The 17,194-nt window shown below is 41.6% G+C and overlaps 2 protein-coding genes across 3 annotated transcripts; one reads left to right on the plus strand and one right to left on the minus strand.

The window, feature by feature from the left end:
- Window positions 1-2,310: 2,310 nt before the first annotated feature.
- Window positions 2,311-11,222, plus strand: LOC136449162 (uncharacterized). 2 transcript variants are annotated; one of them, XM_066449017.1, is made up of 8 exons: window positions 2,311-2,439; window positions 2,902-3,033; window positions 5,334-5,518; window positions 5,783-5,854; window positions 6,349-6,497; window positions 7,085-7,208; window positions 7,396-7,456; window positions 9,999-11,222. In XM_066449017.1, exons 3-8 carry the CDS (start codon window positions 5,363-5,365, stop codon window positions 10,034-10,036), a joined length of 600 nt encoding a protein of 199 aa, XP_066305114.1. In that variant the 5' UTR covers window positions 2,311-2,439; window positions 2,902-3,033; window positions 5,334-5,362; the 3' UTR covers window positions 10,037-11,222. The 2 variants fall into 2 exon arrangements, with proteins under 2 accessions (XP_066305114.1, XP_066305113.1); XM_066449016.1 differs by having other exon boundaries at window positions 2,326-2,421.
- Window positions 10,572-16,986, minus strand: LOC136449163 (ragulator complex protein LAMTOR3-A-like). The gene is made up of 6 exons (XM_066449018.1): window positions 16,846-16,986; window positions 13,013-13,047; window positions 12,402-12,460; window positions 11,483-11,616; window positions 11,106-11,169; window positions 10,572-10,775 (listed from the first exon to the last, which is right to left on the minus strand). Exons 1-6 carry the CDS (start codon window positions 16,852-16,854, stop codon window positions 10,702-10,704), a joined length of 375 nt encoding a protein of 124 aa, XP_066305115.1. The 5' UTR covers window positions 16,855-16,986; the 3' UTR covers window positions 10,572-10,701.
- Between the last annotated feature and the right edge of the window lie 208 nt (window positions 16,987-17,194).

Raw genomic sequence — 17,194 nt, forward strand, 5'->3', positions numbered from 1 at the left:
TACCGAATACACAGCCTTCGTGGCGAACAGGTCATGAATACAAAATGAGCTGCACATTTTCATGTGGAGAAGATGATTATCACATTCCACAGACTGCGTACGGAAAGGGAAGTGCCGGGTACTAATAACATACAATATGTGCTGAGAAGTGGGGCTATATTGATTTTTCTAAAATTACAGATAGAGGTTCGATCTTGGGGCCGTCCATTCGGTTCGAAGGTCCTAGATCTAGTTCTATCCGCTTGGTTTCATTCAGTTTCATGAATGCGAAAGATTGGAACATTGTATCTTTTGTCGCCCCGATTTTTCTTACGTCTATATAGAGAAGAAACGAATCGAACGTAGCAAACATCCACATGAAGTCCCTGTGCGCTGATTGGTTCAGCTTGCAGCACATCTGTAATGATGTTAGATGGGGGAGGGTGCGCCCTCGTGTATAAATCACGCGCTATTTTCTATAAAGGGTACGATCTATATTGTGTAAGCATGGGGCCGTTTTACCGTCCCCGTCTGTAATAGAAGTCTCTAACAGGCGTCCCGGGTTGATAAAAAATAGTGCAAGATTGCCCGAGTAAAATGAAAATATTTTCAGAGGAATGAGCCACCCATGTAGTCATGTTTGCATGTATCACATGTTTGCATGTATCACATTTCGAGTGGTGCGGATCATGAAATGCATATAATAATTGGTATATTTGTAGGATTTCCATACTTCAGAGAAGCATATTTGTTTTGTTGATGTTTCTTCCTTTTATTTCAAGTATTTTAACTCTGCAATTTATTTCCGAAATGCATCATCTAAAAAAATCAAATTATAAAAGTATGATAGATTGCACAAACATACATGGCATTGACAGTAAAAAATGCAGTTCTGGTAGGGATCCCTAGGCGAAGTTCCTGATACGTGAGCATAAAGCTGCCCCAGCAGAACTCTTAAATATCACTTGAAAGTTCATCTGTGTTAGTTGAAGCCATCCTGGATTAATGTTGAACTGTAATGGCCAATTAACACAAAACGTACCCAAAGTTTTTTTTTTTTCTTTTTTTACATTTCAGCCGAAGTGATCCAACAAGTACAGTTTAACATTGCAAATTTAACTTGAATGCATCAGGACACTGGTATTTTCAACATCATATTGTATTCGTACAAATATACATTGTACAAGCACAAGGATATCAATAAACTGAACAGAGAAGCACACGATTTACTACACATTTCTACACTAGCTAGCTGTTCAAAGCCTAGAGTCTGAGATACTGGAATACTACAATAGAATATGCAAGACTTCTTGTATCCTGTTTTGAATTTCCATTACTCAGGTGCCAGATGTACATTGTGAGACCTTGTGAGTGGTCAACGCAAGAAAATGGCTGCGTCGGCAGGTTTATGCTTAGCCTGACTAAATCGCGCTCCTAGCGGCCGGCCCAATGAATACCGCCCCCTATAGCCTAGAGGAGGGGTCATTAACCTCCGCCAGCGAGAGCTTGTGTAAACACAGGCTAGTTTATGCTAGGGTCGGTCGGGTATTACCGGAAACACAACCGTGATTTTTCCTGGCCTTACGAAACGGAAACGCGCGGGGCCTAATTAGTCAACCGGAAAACTTACTGACGTACGACAACCCCACCCAACATTGCACAACGGCATGGAAAATTCCGTTGCTTCCTGTTTTTCAATAAGCTAGGTTCAATCAAGCGTGTAAATTGACTAGAAGATGTGTTACTTATAGTATAAACATATACTTCAATAAGCCTAACATGACCCACAAAACATAATTTCATTTCCTTCCTGGTATCAAATCCGGCTGGAAAAGGCTCCTGGGCCTGTCCATTTCGAAATGGAACTTCACTGTATAGCGGTCCTACCCTGTACAGCGGAGTACCTCGGCTGATTTCTACTATTTTCCCAACGATAGGACGGAAGCCTGGTAGAGGCTATCCTGGGCCTATGTGAGAAGAGTTATGCTGATCAAGGAGGTTATAGGGAACCTCTTTGTACCGATAGAATACCGTGACAGTATGTAACAGTATCGGCGACGAAAACTTCCTTTGGCAGTTGGATACGGTCTGATGATATAGCCACCGAAAGATCTGCTTGTAGATTACATGACAAGTGTGTTTAGTTCTTAAACGCAGCGTTTAAACTCCGTCCTGCTTTTGACTACACTATCAGGGTTCATCATAACAAGGGTTCATTGACCGGGAGGGCCAGCTTAAAAGGGTATAGGCCAACACGTCACTTCCTGTCATATCTACATCCAGATGATCTCATCCATTCGGATAGAAATGTCGGTAGGCCTCCAAGAACAGCATAAAAGAGCAATCTTTGCACCACGGGTTTCAGAGGAAAAAGTTGCAGACTGACACGAAGGTGTGCTATCCCGCCGACAAGTACAGGACTGGCGACTAAACAGTTCCAGTGTATGTAAATCCCTATCGGTAAGTCACGGAAGAAATAAGTTGTCATTACCTCAAGATCAAAACTTCAGCCCAGAAAAACTCACTCTGAAATGCTAACCTGATTTGTCAACTGTACTGTCATCAAACGCAATTCCGACAAGTTCCATACGGCTAGCCTGAAAATAACCCGTGCGGTAATGTGTGGTAATTCGTCTTTTAGTGTTACCCCCTGCCCTTAACCATGTTAACCAAAGGCATGGGCTCCAACAGCAGGCTGACGATTATTCCACTATCTCATGGGGGTGTGAAAAGACCAAGAAGGAGAAATGTTATTTTGTTTTTTTCAAGCTAATTCAACAAGTATAGAGTCTTTGCTACCATAACCTCCCATCAACTGCCCAGATTTGCATGTTCGTGAGACTTAAAACTCTACTCTACTCTACTCTTAAATGCGTCCGTACCGAATTTGTAAAGCCTTGTTTTTCTCACCGCGGGGTCTAGGCGCAGGCGCAAACTGTTGTGTCCCCCCTACAGCAGGTACATCGGGATAGACAAACCTACCGCGGCACTGTGCAAGGAGTTGGTCTGGCCCACAGGATCACCGAAAACACATCAGAATTTATCTGTTTGAAGGTGTGCCAACATTTATTCTTATATGTGTGTGTGTTTGTGTGTGTGTGTGTGTGGAGTGAGTGTGTGTGTGGAGTATGTGTGTGTATGTGTGGAGTGTGTGTGTGTGCGTGTGTGTGCATGTGTGTGCCTGCGTGTGTGTGTGTGCGCGCGCGTGTGTGTGTGTGTTTGTGTGTGAACATGTACGATATATCCAGAAGGCCTATATGGATTGTCTTGATATTTGGTATATGAGCATTTTTGCTCTCTTCAGAAGTTAGTGATGAATTTAAGTACTAGTAAACAGAATTGGATTCTCGCATAACTCAACTTTCTTCTGACGGTGAAATTGTAATTGAGCGTACTTTTCCGCTTTCGTTGGGAGGGCTGTATCTAGTCAAGGACATTATATAGTCCTATATAATGTCCTTGATCTAGTGCAATCTAGGAAAAATATCAGTAGGTCGTTTTTATTGGTACCAGGAAGCGGGAGACACACTCCTGTCCATCCCTTCCCCACTTCCGTTTCCGCCTACAACCCGGGCGTACAGCCTCGTGAAAGAAAATCATCACAGAAAACCACCGCCACCTACATGAACAAACTTCCGTATACTGTTCGGGAAATATCTCTATTGGTATTACCGTCAATCACGCTATAGCTTAAAGCTTAAAAGCGTAACTAACACTTTGACACCGCAGCGCGAGCCTGTGCCCAACCGTAACGGCTACGACCTCGGGCGAAAACAAGCTGTAGTCAGAAGGCAGCGGTGTTTATTTCTCAGGTCGGTTTTCTACTAAACAAACACTTGGAGACCCAAATTCTGCAAAGCTTTATTTCTTAATGTATTTGGCAGTGACTTGTTCCGGGCGTTCGGGCATTTTCGTTTTTACAGAGGAGGTCGCTAACAAACACTGCGCACTTATGCATGATTAGACGAATAAACAGTCCGTATCAAGTGGAGGCACATATCAAGTTACGGCACTCCCCGCATAGCCTGGATACCAGACCCTTCGCTCGATGCGCGAGAGTGATGATAGCCGTTTTTGGCCGGGGAAGGAGTTGGTACCCCGGGTCTCTCTTGGCAGCCGATCTCTAATATCTATCGCGCTTAGCGCGAGAGGTACATGTAATTTGCCTAAGGGTAATTAGGGGCCCGTGTGCTAACTGTGGTGGCGGGGCTTGAGTTGCTTCCCCTGCCGAAGGATTGGCGACTGTCGCGCGGTGGTCTGGTACCCAGGTTATCCTCGCAAGGTCTTGAGAAGACCTCGAAATGGTTAGATCCCCCCTAACGACTTGTATTGGTACTGCAGAGGAACCTCCTGTTTTTTGTATCTTTTAATCTGAAGATGCTGCGATCACCACATTAGAGTGGTAGATTATAAGCTCTTGTGCCCGGAAAGAAGTGACATAGCCACATATGTTTGAGCACTTAAGCAGATTTTTCTGCAGCTGCCAGGGAGGACGATAACTCAACAAGCGGTAGACGGATCTTCGTGATTTTGGTATATACATGCAGGTAGCTTTGTTCACTGGCTTTGGTGATGATTGACATAGTTAGATGACAACTATGCAAATCAGAATCTAATCTGCATAATCAATGTAGGAAATAGGACTATTCAAACACCTGACATTATGTAATTTGCAAATGATGACGTAAATTTGCATAATCAATGAGAAACAATTACAATTCCATAGACAGTACATGGCGGGAATGTCATACTTGCAGCATTTGGAAGTTGATTAAATGTGAACATCGTTAAACATAAATTATCCATATTAGTACCTCATTTTCATACTTAATGAGGAAATGCTACAATAGCCGTCTCTGATTTTAATACTTTGGACAACCTCTGAGAAGATGATAAACTGATATAATTCATGCAAAAGAGGACCTTACTTACATGTACATAATCAACGAGATAACGTTTATAATACGCCAGTCGTAAAGGTTGACATCGTTTGGGGACGTTATAAGGTCGTGGAACTCAAGTTTTTGATGTGGCAGTCTAAGGGTATCGGCGGGATTATGAAAGCTGACATTACTTGCAATTGTATGGGTTTGATCTGTTAGCCCCCTCTTCACTAGACGGCGATAGTTGAGCAACCGTACAGAGACCAACATTTGATTTGTGTGACCCTTCATTTCATAATTGAAATATGATGCTAGATGTAAAAGTATGATCCAAAAGACAACAAAACACGTAAAACGTAAAAAAAAAATCTTCATCTATGAAATTCAGCAATTTGCCAAATCTTTGGCCGCAGTGCGGCACAGCCTCTAGTGAAAAGGAGCTGTTACTGACCCCACGTAATCATCCTACAGTCCGAGAGGTTTGTTTGAAGCTCACTACCATGTGTAAAGGCAACGCCGGCCGTGACCTGATCGGTATGGGAGTGACCCTGGTCATCCTGGGGGCCGTCAATACCTTCTTCGGTATCGGCGCCCTCGCAGCCTTCCCCGATAACTTCTTCAGCCGCGTCGGCGCTCCCATCTGGGCGGGCGTGTTCGTAAGTTGTTCTTTCTTTCTTTTTTCTTGTGACATTTAAACAATACAGTACATAGATACATATGCATGGCCGTCCCAAAAATGTCATGAGTTTGAGAACGTACAACGGTCGTATGACGAATTTGGCCAGGCCCCAGGAAAATAGACCGAAACCCACATCCCCTTTGACGGACTTTCAGCCATTCTCTCATTGGTTGAACTGAAAATTGTGATGGACGGTAAGGATAGATCTATTTGACTCGTTGATATTCTTTCCCTTCAACAGGTGGCCATCACCGGAGCCATAGGGATCATAGCTGGGAGGAAATTCAGGCGGGAGGGCGCCCACACAGGATTTGTAAGTTTTTATTCTACTACCTCCGCGCACGTGAATAAGTTTCGCCTCCGCCAGAGGTATTGTTCCCATCAATTACATCCATGCATGGAAAATGGATGTATTGTTTCTGATGTGCCTGTTTGTGCGTCTGCCTGTGGTGGTGTTCCGGATATTTGTGGTCAACATAACTTGAGGAACCCGCAATGAATCGTAATTATATTTGGTGTGTAGGTGGGTCTTGAGAAAACAAAGGTATCCGTAATTTCTGTACGTCTAGTGACTTCCCTTGGTACTGCAGCGGAACGTCCTGTTTTTGCATCTCCTGTTCTGGACATACATTCTGGTTTTAAGTGCCCTTGATGTACTAGTAAATAACCCCATTGAATGAATTATCCCCATGTCATCAACCATTGCTGAACAGGGACGGGGGGCATCATAAACTGTCTAGGACTCTGCTGACCAATTGCTGACGTCACATGTGCTTAGGGTCACTCTGTACTGTATCTGTTCCCCAGACCACAGCCTTCCTGACACTGAGCATCATCGCCATTTTCGTGGCGCTGTCCCAAGTCGGCGTGTCCGGCTGGGCGATCGACATCTATGGGTATAATTGCGACCTCACGGGGGGCTTTTACCCTGGAGTCACAATAAGGACTTTAAATGAGTAAGTATCTCCTATATTCTGTTCCTTATTCATGTCTAGAAGCTTGATGGCCAACACATCTAAGTATCATAATCCTGTTGATTTATGCTTATGTGCTAACATGGATAAATATTGTCAGACTGCGAGCAGTCTGTTACTATGGCGTTAGAGGCCTTGACGACTGGTTTCCATGGTGACAGAATCCTAATCTATTGGATTGATTTTCAAAGTGAAATATCATAGAACCTTCAGTTCCTACTTGTACTCCTCCTTTGGAAATCAGTCTGAGCTTGTATCCCCCCACCCCAACCCCTCATTACGTTTCATGACTGTTAGTCAGCAGTGTAAAAACTGCCATGAAGTACCTATGTTTATGTGTAAAAACTTAACGTTTAGGACAGCATCTGTTAGCAGCGACACCTAGCTGCAGAGTGAAGTAGAACCAGTCAGTATTGCCCCAAGGAAGGAGACAGACTGTCACTGAAACGTTGGTCCTGAATAAGACACTTTAAAGTTTGTTCTCCAGTGACTTAACAACCTGATGAAAGTATTCATGGACGGAAATACCATGTTTTAACCTACCACATTTCTATCCGGGCTTCATCAAGGTACTGCTGGACCATGATCTATCTGCACCGCACTGGGGTGGCGCTAGGGGGACTGGAGACGGTCCTGTGTTTCGTCTCCTCCATCATCGGCTGTGTGATCGGCTGTAACTACTACAACCAGCAGGTGAGTTGGTTGGTTGGTTAACGTTGGTAGTTTAAGTTTAACGGTCAATGTGTTCTGGCCCTCGCACAATTTGAAATCTAAATTTTGGCGCTTTACAAACTAAGGTGTTTCTTCTTTTGAACACATAACATTTTGTAGATGTAAGAATGTTTCTTTATCATATCAAATGACAAGTCTGTTGTTCCAGCCGGGCCCAAGTGGGATCGCCATGCAGCCAACCAACCAGCCAGGCACCGCCAACAGCCCAGGTAACATCATTGCAGTGGGCCTGCATGGCCTTTTCCCTAGAGCGTATACAGCCGTTTTAATTCTCTGTTAAAGCTAGATAACTCTATAATTCAACGTAGACTGCAATGGGCTGGTGTTTCCTATATTTTCTTCCCTCTTGCGACAATCTGATGAACTTGCAGCTGATCATGTCCCGTACGTTGCATGCAGTGCGCCCTCTGTATGTCGTCTGCGTGTTTGCAGCTAGGGGTCATAACTGTGTACTACTAGGACTTACCTTGTATTGCTATCATGTCCACGCTGGGTTTGATGGGAATCAAAAAGGCAGACCTGGTTACCTTCGCCGGGAATGTATGCATTCGCGGTAAGGTTATGTTATCGGTTACGCCAGCTGTAAAGTGGGTCCGTATGTATGTCGAGATCATAAGTCGAGAGAACTTTGACGGATCTTGCTGATTTTTGGTAGGTAAGTGGCGGTTGTGGGAACGAAGGTCAAGTTCGAAAATGGTTAACCTGGCGTTTTCCTAAAGTGCTCCAGTGGACTTTTTTTTTTAGTGTGTTTGTATGTAGACAACATAACTCGGCGTATTGATGATGGATCTGCATGATTTTTGGTGGGTACGTAGAGATTGTGAAAACGAAGCTCAAGTTCAAAAATGGGTCACCTGGCATTTTCCTGCGGTACTGCAGTGGGCTGTTTATGTATGCGTATTTGTTTGTTGACAGGATAACTCGAGAAGCTGTTGATGGTTGTGCATGATATTTAGTGAATAGGTAGATTTATTAAAGGGGAAGGTCAAGTTCGATGATGGGCCTCCTAGCGGGTACTTTGGGTACTGCAGTGTAGCTTCAAAGTTTGAGGTCGAATTTTCTGCAAGTGCTACGGTCATGATTTTTGTGTGGTAGATAGTCCATGCCACATGAAGTAAGTTGTGCACGTTTTGGCCCTCTACCGGCTTGTTTGGAGCTGCAGCGGGTGTTTTTAATTTATTTGTTTTGACCTTTGGACATGAATAACTAGACTTATGGTCAACGGATCGTCTTGATTTATGGTATGTAGATGGCTCGATTAATGATTTACATAATTGAATATTCATTATGCAAATCAGGAGCTAATTTGCATAATTAGCAAGGAAAGTTTATAAATCTGCTGCCTTTCAAAATAGGACTCTCAAACATGTGACATATATAGCTGAAAAAGAGAGAGGTATCGAGAGATACCAATAATGCTAATAGCTACCTATTTTGCATAATTAATGAGAAAATACTAATTGAAAATACCACAATAGTAAATGATTGGAATTTCATTCTTGTATCATTAGGAAGCTAAGTAAAGGTGAACAATATCAGACAAAAATCATGCATGACAAGGCCTCATCAACATAAATCATAAGGAAATGTCTACAATTCCCTTTCAATTTGCTATTTTTAAATCTATATATTCAGGTTAAATTGCACTGACAGGTGACCTAGTTTACCGGAGCAGGCTCCCTGTGAGACGTCCCTGGAGGACACATGTGATACTTTACTTGCCTGGTGCAGGGCTCTGTTTTGGGGTCAGGGAGGTCACACGGGCATTCAAACACAGCAGCCTTACGATCTAACGCTCTCCCTGTGGGAAGGTATAGGTTTGATAAAAACTGATTGATATGTGGACTATGAAAATAAGGGCATAATTGAAGCAAATACATTGCCAACAAATTGCCTTCTTTTCTGTAGTAAAGATAAAAGTTATGATACCAATTAAGCAAAAATATTCTAACAGTGATTATTTTTATAACTCTTGGGAGAACTCGTGTAGGTATGGGTATGGGTTTGTTTTAAACTTTGAAAGAGAATACTAGTAACTCAAGAAGGTGATGACGGATCGTCATGATTTGTTGGGATGTACATAGTTTGAGTGATGATTTACATGATCGTATAAGAATCATGCAAATCAGGATCTGTGATGTGAAAAAGTATACAAACCCTTGCATTCCATTGTAGTCAAACACGTGACATGTAACTGAGAAAGAGAGGAATATTGATAGATATCAATTATGCAAACGAATACCTAATTTGCATAATTTATGACAAAATACTATAATTCCAGAGTGGTAAATGATGGGATTTCATTCTTGTGGCATTTGGGAGATAATCAAATGTGGACATTATCAGACATAAATCATGATGGCCTCATTTACATAATATATTAGGAAATGCTACAATGGCCCTCTTTTCTAAGATTTTACTTTAATGCTGTGTTTTGTGTAGAGAGAAGGATCACTTGAAATTCATGCAATCGAGGACCTTATTTACATACTGAGTGATAAGCATTCACTCGAAAAGGCTAACATCAGTCGGCGAAGGTATGAGGTCGTGGAACTCTAGTTTAAAACTTGATTTGGTTTGGTTACTAAAGCTCTATGTTTGTTTGTTCGTTTGTTTGGTTTTTCCACTAAGGTTGCATTCCCCACTCTCAATGATTTTCTTCACTGCGACTTGTACATACGACTTTTACTAGCATCAGTATACTGATATACGAGACAGCAAATCTCACAGGAATACATCTTTTTCCTACAGCTGGTCCGGGTGCTGATCCCCAGGCCAGGTACATTTAGCAACTAAGCGGGTCCAACTCCAGCCCAACCTACTACCGCCTGGACAGCAGAGCCTGGCGTACCTACTCGCACGGACCAGGCTCTTCATGTAAAGATGTTCATCCTAAAGGACAAGATTTATATATACATATCTATACAGAGAGAGAGAGTGAGAAAGTGCTTTGTGCTTATTCTTGCATATTATGTATAATTAGGGAAAATAACAAACTTGCTGTTTTTCTATAGCTTTGTTTCGGCAAACCGAGTGGTTTGAACTAGTTCACAGTTCTAAGTGAAGGTGGTGCATTGTGAGCGTTTAGTCTTCCACTGCCTACAAAAAAGAAGTCAAGTCCAGCTTGTCTAGATATAGCCAATACTTAAAGTAGTCTATTGTTACAACAATGTCAGTCACAGTACACTGTCACATGTTTGTTTTCTCTATGATGTACCTGCAATTAGCCTACGGGCATGAACTTGCAATAAAACTTTCAATATACATGTACATGTATAGTCAAACTAAAGTTAAACAATGCACCACGACTGCACATGCAAACAGTGAATGTTTGATGGGCTGCTATCATATGATTGTTAATTTAATGTTCATCACTTGAAGTCTGACAGAGTTTGTACTGTAAGGAGCAGTGTATGTCCCATCACACCTGGTAACATCACATTCTACATGCTGCTCAAGCAACATCTACGGCTTGTCTGAGATCTTGAAGTGCGTCTGTCAGTTCATCTTCCAGGCTGAGAATCATTCCTGGGAAGTAGAGTGAAACTGTGAGAGTCTGACAGCTATACTCTTCTCTGGTAATCTTTCAACTGACATTCCACCATGTACAAGCCATCTGTTGATTGTGGCACATGTCCAGTTGGGTTGGGTTGAACTTTTCAGGGTTCTAGCTAGTACATATTAGCATATCGAGCAATCACACCATTATTTGCTAAATTGAGGACCATTTCACCCCAAATTCTTACCTTAGCAAATAATCTTTAGTATTTTGAGCCCTTCATGTAGATTCACGAATAAGTAAATATTAATCAAGTGTCCAAATTTGGAAGTTACAAGTGCTGATAGAACTGACTGTACCTGTGTTGGCTGTGCTGTTAGCGACCAGGGTGACCATCAAGGGTGCCTTGTTGAAATGGACAACCTGCAGAATGGCAAGTCAAAATATCAATTAAAGTACAATGTACCTACATGTGAGCAGGACATGTTGATGATGATGATAAGTACTTGAATATGTGTTCAATGTGTTAGGTCAGTTTTACACATGTTTCTAAAAACACTTCCGAGCATTTTGAAAAACACTTCTCCTGATGTGCTTTCAAACACCTTTTCCGAAACAGCTCAGAGAGGGGTAGAAAACAATAATTGTAAAGTGGACACATTTTCAAAGAACTTTGATATCCTACTGCAAATCATATAAAGAAGAGAAAAATCCATTGCAGACTTGCCCAGCTGACCTGATAAGCTGAGTACATGCAGACTATCCGCTGGTTCTTCCCAAGTCCCATTTTGCTGCCCTGGTCAGCAGCCATGGAGAAGGTGACCAGGAAGCCTGGTCTGAGGGCCAGCTCTGGGGCATTCTCATTGGACACTGGGGAGAAATACAGTACAACATTAACTGGACATGAATCATGTTACAGTTGACACAAAACATCTGTAGACAGCAAATCCAACAGAATATTAATAGCAATTATTGATATATAGTTAAAAAGTAATTATACAAGCTGGGGCCAGGCAGCTACTCTCCAAGCAGAGGTTAGGCTTCGGCTTTTTACACTACCTTTTTTAATGCCTAATGTTATAATAAACAATTACTAGTACGTGGACAAAAATGGAAACAAGATTTAAAGAAATCGTTATTCCTGGTAAAGAGGGTATCAAAGTTTTTCAAACACCTTTGTCCACACTGCACCATAATTACTCCACAAAGGTTTGTGTCCTACTGACTCTTGTTGTAGCTGTTTCTTAACTTGTCTTACTCTTAGAATAAAAATTACTTCTACAAAATAGTTCCCCCCTCCATCATGTAATGGTCCAACAAGCATGGGTTCGGACCAATATACCACGGCCACAGCTGTTTACACTAACCACACACTTGTTGGCTGGCTTATCTTTATGCAATGGAATCACAGCATTGTAATCAATACCAAATAGGAGTTCCTGATTGGTCCATGTTAATGGCTATGATAATGAATGAATATCAAGCAAAAGATGGGCCCCTGCACTAGGCTGCAGTTCCAAAGTTTCAGTGGTCTGATCAACATGTTCAACCTCAGCACTGGATAACACTGGCAAACCACAACAGATTCCATTTATGTTCTAGTCTAGTTATTTCTAAAACTCAGAGACTAGTAATTAGACACACAGTGTACTTACCTTTCAGAACTGGCACTCCGTCTCGATCAGTTATCGCAATCCCATACAGTCCATCCACCCTGTAGGTGCACGTAAAACATACACCAATGTATCCACACAATTTCTAGTATATGAATATGAATACATAACTTCAACACATACTGTAACCTTCCCAAGTCATTCTGATTGCCATTGATGCTGGTTTAAATACTGGATACACCAGTGAACTACATGTATATATGATGAGGGTCTGCATGTGGGAATCCTGGCAATGCTTAAATTCATGAACTGATAACAGTACTCGTTAAATTGCAAAAGGCTTTGGGAACAATCTTCATTGGATCGTTCCATTGTACTCATTGGTGTTTGGCAAAACTATAGTCTGTGAACACCAACACAACAGGACGCTCCATTGTGACTTTTGAATTCGTTATATGAATAACTTTACAATAATGCTTAATGATGAATTCAAGTAGCATATGCTGGTATTCAGCAAGTAAGCATCTTAAGTTGACGTTAGCATCATAATATTCTCATTCCATACAGAATTGTAATATTGGTGAAACAGTTAATTTAAATGCCATCTAAAAGGTAAAAGGTATAACGTTAATGTATTACTATTAGATACTTACTTTGACATCAGCCTAAAGATGTATCTCTTCAGATCCTAAGAGACAGCAAAGATTATCTGTTACAACCTTCATTATAATGACTATTCATGGCTAGAGAGACAATTGACTCGTAACTGAACCAAGTGTAACACAGTACCAAGAGACCACATACTAGTATAGTGATATAGACGTTTTAAAGTAAGGACAACAACAACAACATCATACCTAACGTTACCAACCATAAGCCTCCTTGCCATAAGAAAACCTCCTTTTTTTTTTATTAAACAACAGAAGAATATACAGGACACAGAGGTGATGCACTCTAGCAAAAGCTAATATTAAACATCACCTCTGGAAAAAAAATTACAACTTACATAGACACGTACAATAACAATAATAAACAGCAATTGGGTCGTCCAATACAAACAAACTAACAAACAAACAAAGAATATATCAATATACCTGAACTAAGTTTTAAAACGTCTGCTTGTCAAAATATAGTGCTGAGTCAAGCCTAAAATGTTACAGTTGAAATCGGTCCCCCGAAAGTGCGAAATGGAACGAAATGGAACGAAATGGAACGAAATGGAACGAAATGGAACGAAATGGAACGAAATGGAACGAAATGGAACGAAATGGAACGAAATGGAACGAAATGGAACGAAATGGAACGAACCAAAACAACATATGTAACATTATGAAATGAAATACCAGTAGATAGCGAATTATTAGGGGTAGACCGGAACAGGAAGCATTTTAAATACAGAAGTGAGTGGTAAATACATAATATAACGTGTTTTATTTCTTGAATCTATGTAATAATATTAAATACAACGTTTTTGTCGCGTTTGTGTGGCTAGATTCTTCCCTGAAAATGGAGGCGCCGCGTGCAAAGAGATCCGCCGCTCTTCCTTGTGTACCAACGATCTGCAAATGAACTGCTGCAAATAGCAGGGAAAACAAGCAAATGGAAAAAGTATTGCAGAAGTTGATGGTAACATTGCATCTCCAAGAGGGCAAGAGGCAAGCGCAATCTTATTATGTATACAGCTAGCGTGTTTGCGTGTTGTGTGTACCGTGAAATACATGCATTGCTCGTTCACACCCTCCCTTTGTTTTGTCGTGAACAGGGAAGCATAAATGTCTCCAGGGGACTCCACGTCCGTGCTTGAATGGAGTGTGAAATGTGTGAAATGTGTGACGCGCCGCAGAGCTTCATTTAAATATCATTAACGGAGGGGTCCATTCAGGGGTCAGGGGTCTGACTTTAAGCCGAACAATTGGAAAGATATGCATATGCTACGAACCAGTTATGGACTAAAACCGTATTTAAATATATTAAATGGAAAGTCGGGGTTTGATTCAACCTGTCGGCAGCACGCCCACAGTTCCGTCGCGCTGGCAACAATGCCGGTTTATTTGTATGCGGGGCTCCATTTGGGGGAGAGATCTATAGATAATAAGATAACGCTTGCCTCATGCCCTCTTGGTGAATTATGAGATGCACTGTTACCACCAACTGTATAATCTAGTCCTAACTTCGATACTCAGTTCCGTTTGCTTGTTTTCCCTGCTATTTGCAGCAGTTCATTTGCAGATCGTTGGTACACAAGGAAGAGCGGCGGATCTCTTTGCACGCGGCGCCTCCATTTTCAGGGAAGAATCTAGCCACACAAACGCGACAAAAACGTTGTATTTCGTTCCATTTCGTTCCATTTCGTTCCATTTCGTTCCATTTCGTTCCATTTCGTTCCATTTCGTTCCATTTCGTTCCATTTCGCACTTTTGGGGGACCCGTTGAAATCATATGAAACAAAGGATGAGCCTCTTAATAATAGATAAATGAAGGCTTGATCAGACAAAGTATCGATATCAAGAATATGGGCTAAAAGGCGGTATGCCTAAACACCTCACCCGACCTCATCCGACCTCACCCGACCTCATCCGAGTCTAAAATGCAGTGTATACGGGGTATGGACATTATTTGACGTTCTGCATACGTTGAATATGCAATTATGAGTGCAAAACAAGCAGCAAACTCTAAGTATTTACCAGTTTTCATAAGTTACTCCGCTCGTTTCAAAGATAGAAGATTTCTGGCCGCCATATTGGATCATGCCACTGTTGGGGTCTACATGGGGAAGTTCTTCATACCTTTTTTATTCATATTTGTCCGATAGGACGATAAGACGGTGGGTACTAATAACCTTTTCATCACAATCCACTCGTGATAACTGTACACAATAACTGTACACAGTAACTGTACACGTTAACTGTACACAAAGTGTTTTTCAGCCTCGGATACAAGCACGTAGTGTGTAGTCAATTGCGTCGGCCGTCTTGACTTCCCTTTACTTATAAAAACTGGTAAATACTTAAAGTTTACTGCTTGTTTTGCATTCATAATTGCATATTTAATGTATCTGGAACGTCAAATAATGTCCCTGCCCCGTATGCACTGCATTTTAGACTCGGATGAGGTCGGTTGAGGTCGGATGAGGTCGGGTGAGGTGTTTAGGCATACCCCTAAAAGGTTCCGTAGGTTGCCCAGAAGGATGAGTCTTTGTTGACTGTATATAGGGCAGTACAAAAGATAATGGACAACGTTTTCGCTTCGACATCCGCAAGTGCAGGCTAGACTTGTTGCTAAGTTGCGTGTGAATAAACTTAGGTTAAGACTGCACGTGCCGGTGCGAAGGCGTGTGAGGAGGGCGCGAGTGTACCGGGGGCCATGACTAAAATGTGAATAGAAAGAGGGACGTACTAATTTGACTAGATGTTTTTTAAACAACGAAAGATTTAATGATCGAACAGATATACCAAGACCGTTCCAATGATGCGTTGCATAAGGAATAAAAGACTTTTGATATCGAGTTGTAGAGCAGAGCGGTATCCTTAGATAAAGCTTGTTACGAAGATTATAAGAAGTAGAAATGGAAACTTCAGGAGGGATCAAATCCTTAAGATACTGGCGAGTATGGCCATGGACAATTTTGTAGAACATGATCAGAGAGTGAACGTGACGTCGATCCGAAAGTTTTTCCCAACCTAATTCAGAAAATAGCGAAGAATACGAAGACCCTCTTACAGCCCCTGAGACTGCAAGCGCGCATTCGTATTGGACACGTTCTAATCGCTGGGAATCATATAAAGTACATCCATGCCAAGTAATGTCAGCATATTCAAGGAGAGGACGAGTAAAAGATTTATAAATAACATCAAGTACTGTTCGTGATAATCTGAATTTCAATTTGTTAAGAGTGGACACTCGTTTGGACGCCTTGCCAATCATATAAGAAATTATATCGATATCAAGAATATAGGCTAAAAGGTTCCGTAGGTTGCCCAGAAGGATGAGTCTTTGTTGACTGTATATAAGTATCCTTGCCATAAGTTATACTAGTATCTAATCCTTTAGAAATAGGTGTCAGTTAACAGTTTCTTCTTCTTGCCATAGAGGGTTTGTATCAACTATCAGACCCTTGTAGTGACTAGCTAGTGGCACACATTACAATGTAGCAGCAAGGATTTCAAGCCCAAATCCACGGCCAAAAATAATTTTGACTTCAGCAAAACAAAAAAAGTAAGTTACTTGCTGTAAACATGGATGTAAGATAAATACGACTTTGGCCGGTCCCCTGTTCCACTCCAGAACTGTTCATCCTAATCTGTTTAAACGTTAAGTTTACAACTTAAGACCAGACAAAAAATGCCAGAAAACCAACAATAATTTGGTCGGCTCAGTCCGCCCCCCTCCCCACCCTACACTACAGAGATTGAAAACTGTCCTCCGCATTTATACATCAGATATTCCTCACAGATAAATTTAACGTTAGGTTACATGATAAACTCACCTCTGCCATTCCTACACTGGTAACGTTAGCTATACTTTGCTTCTCAACTAGTTCACAGAGGCAGTAATTAGTTCCACGTTTCTACTGCTGCAGTGCGAATTTCTCTCTTCCGGATCCCGTGACCTCATATGACGTTCTTTTCTTTGTCGCTAGGAGGCGCTTGTGAGTAGTGACTCGTTACCTCCGTGAGGGAGGTCAGTGACCTCCGACCTGGCACCTTAGTGATCCTTAGTTGCAATGTGTCAAAACATAGCTTAAAAATGTTAATCACCACTTACATATAGCCATGGCAATACGTTTTACTGCCTTTCTTGTTTCTATTATGACTCACTCCCACTATGATTGTCTG

Source organism: Branchiostoma lanceolatum, chromosome 14, assembly GCF_035083965.1.
Source record: "Branchiostoma lanceolatum isolate klBraLanc5 chromosome 14, klBraLanc5.hap2, whole genome shotgun sequence".
NCBI classification, from domain to species: domain Eukaryota; kingdom Metazoa; phylum Chordata; class Leptocardii; order Amphioxiformes; family Branchiostomatidae; genus Branchiostoma; species Branchiostoma lanceolatum.

Coding starts and splice junctions, on each gene's coding strand:
- LOC136449162 (XM_066449017.1), top strand. CDS start 5,363: ATGTGTAAAGGCAACGCCGGCCGTGACCTGATCGGTATGGGAGTGACC. Junction 5,519..5,782: donor CCATCTGGGCGGGCGTGTTC/GTAAGTTGTTCT, acceptor TCCCTTCAACAG/GTGGCCATCACCGGAGCCAT. Junction 5,855..6,348: donor AGGGCGCCCACACAGGATTT/GTAAGTTTTTAT, acceptor TCTGTTCCCCAG/ACCACAGCCTTCCTGACACT.
- LOC136449163 (XM_066449018.1), bottom strand. Junction 11,170..11,482: donor GCATGTACTCAGCTTATCAG/GTCAGCTGGGCA, acceptor GCCATTCTGCAG/GTTGTCCATTTCAACAAGGC. Junction 10,776..11,105: donor TAACAGCACAGCCAACACAG/GTACAGTCAGTT, acceptor TCTACTTCCCAG/GAATGATTCTCAGCCTGGAA.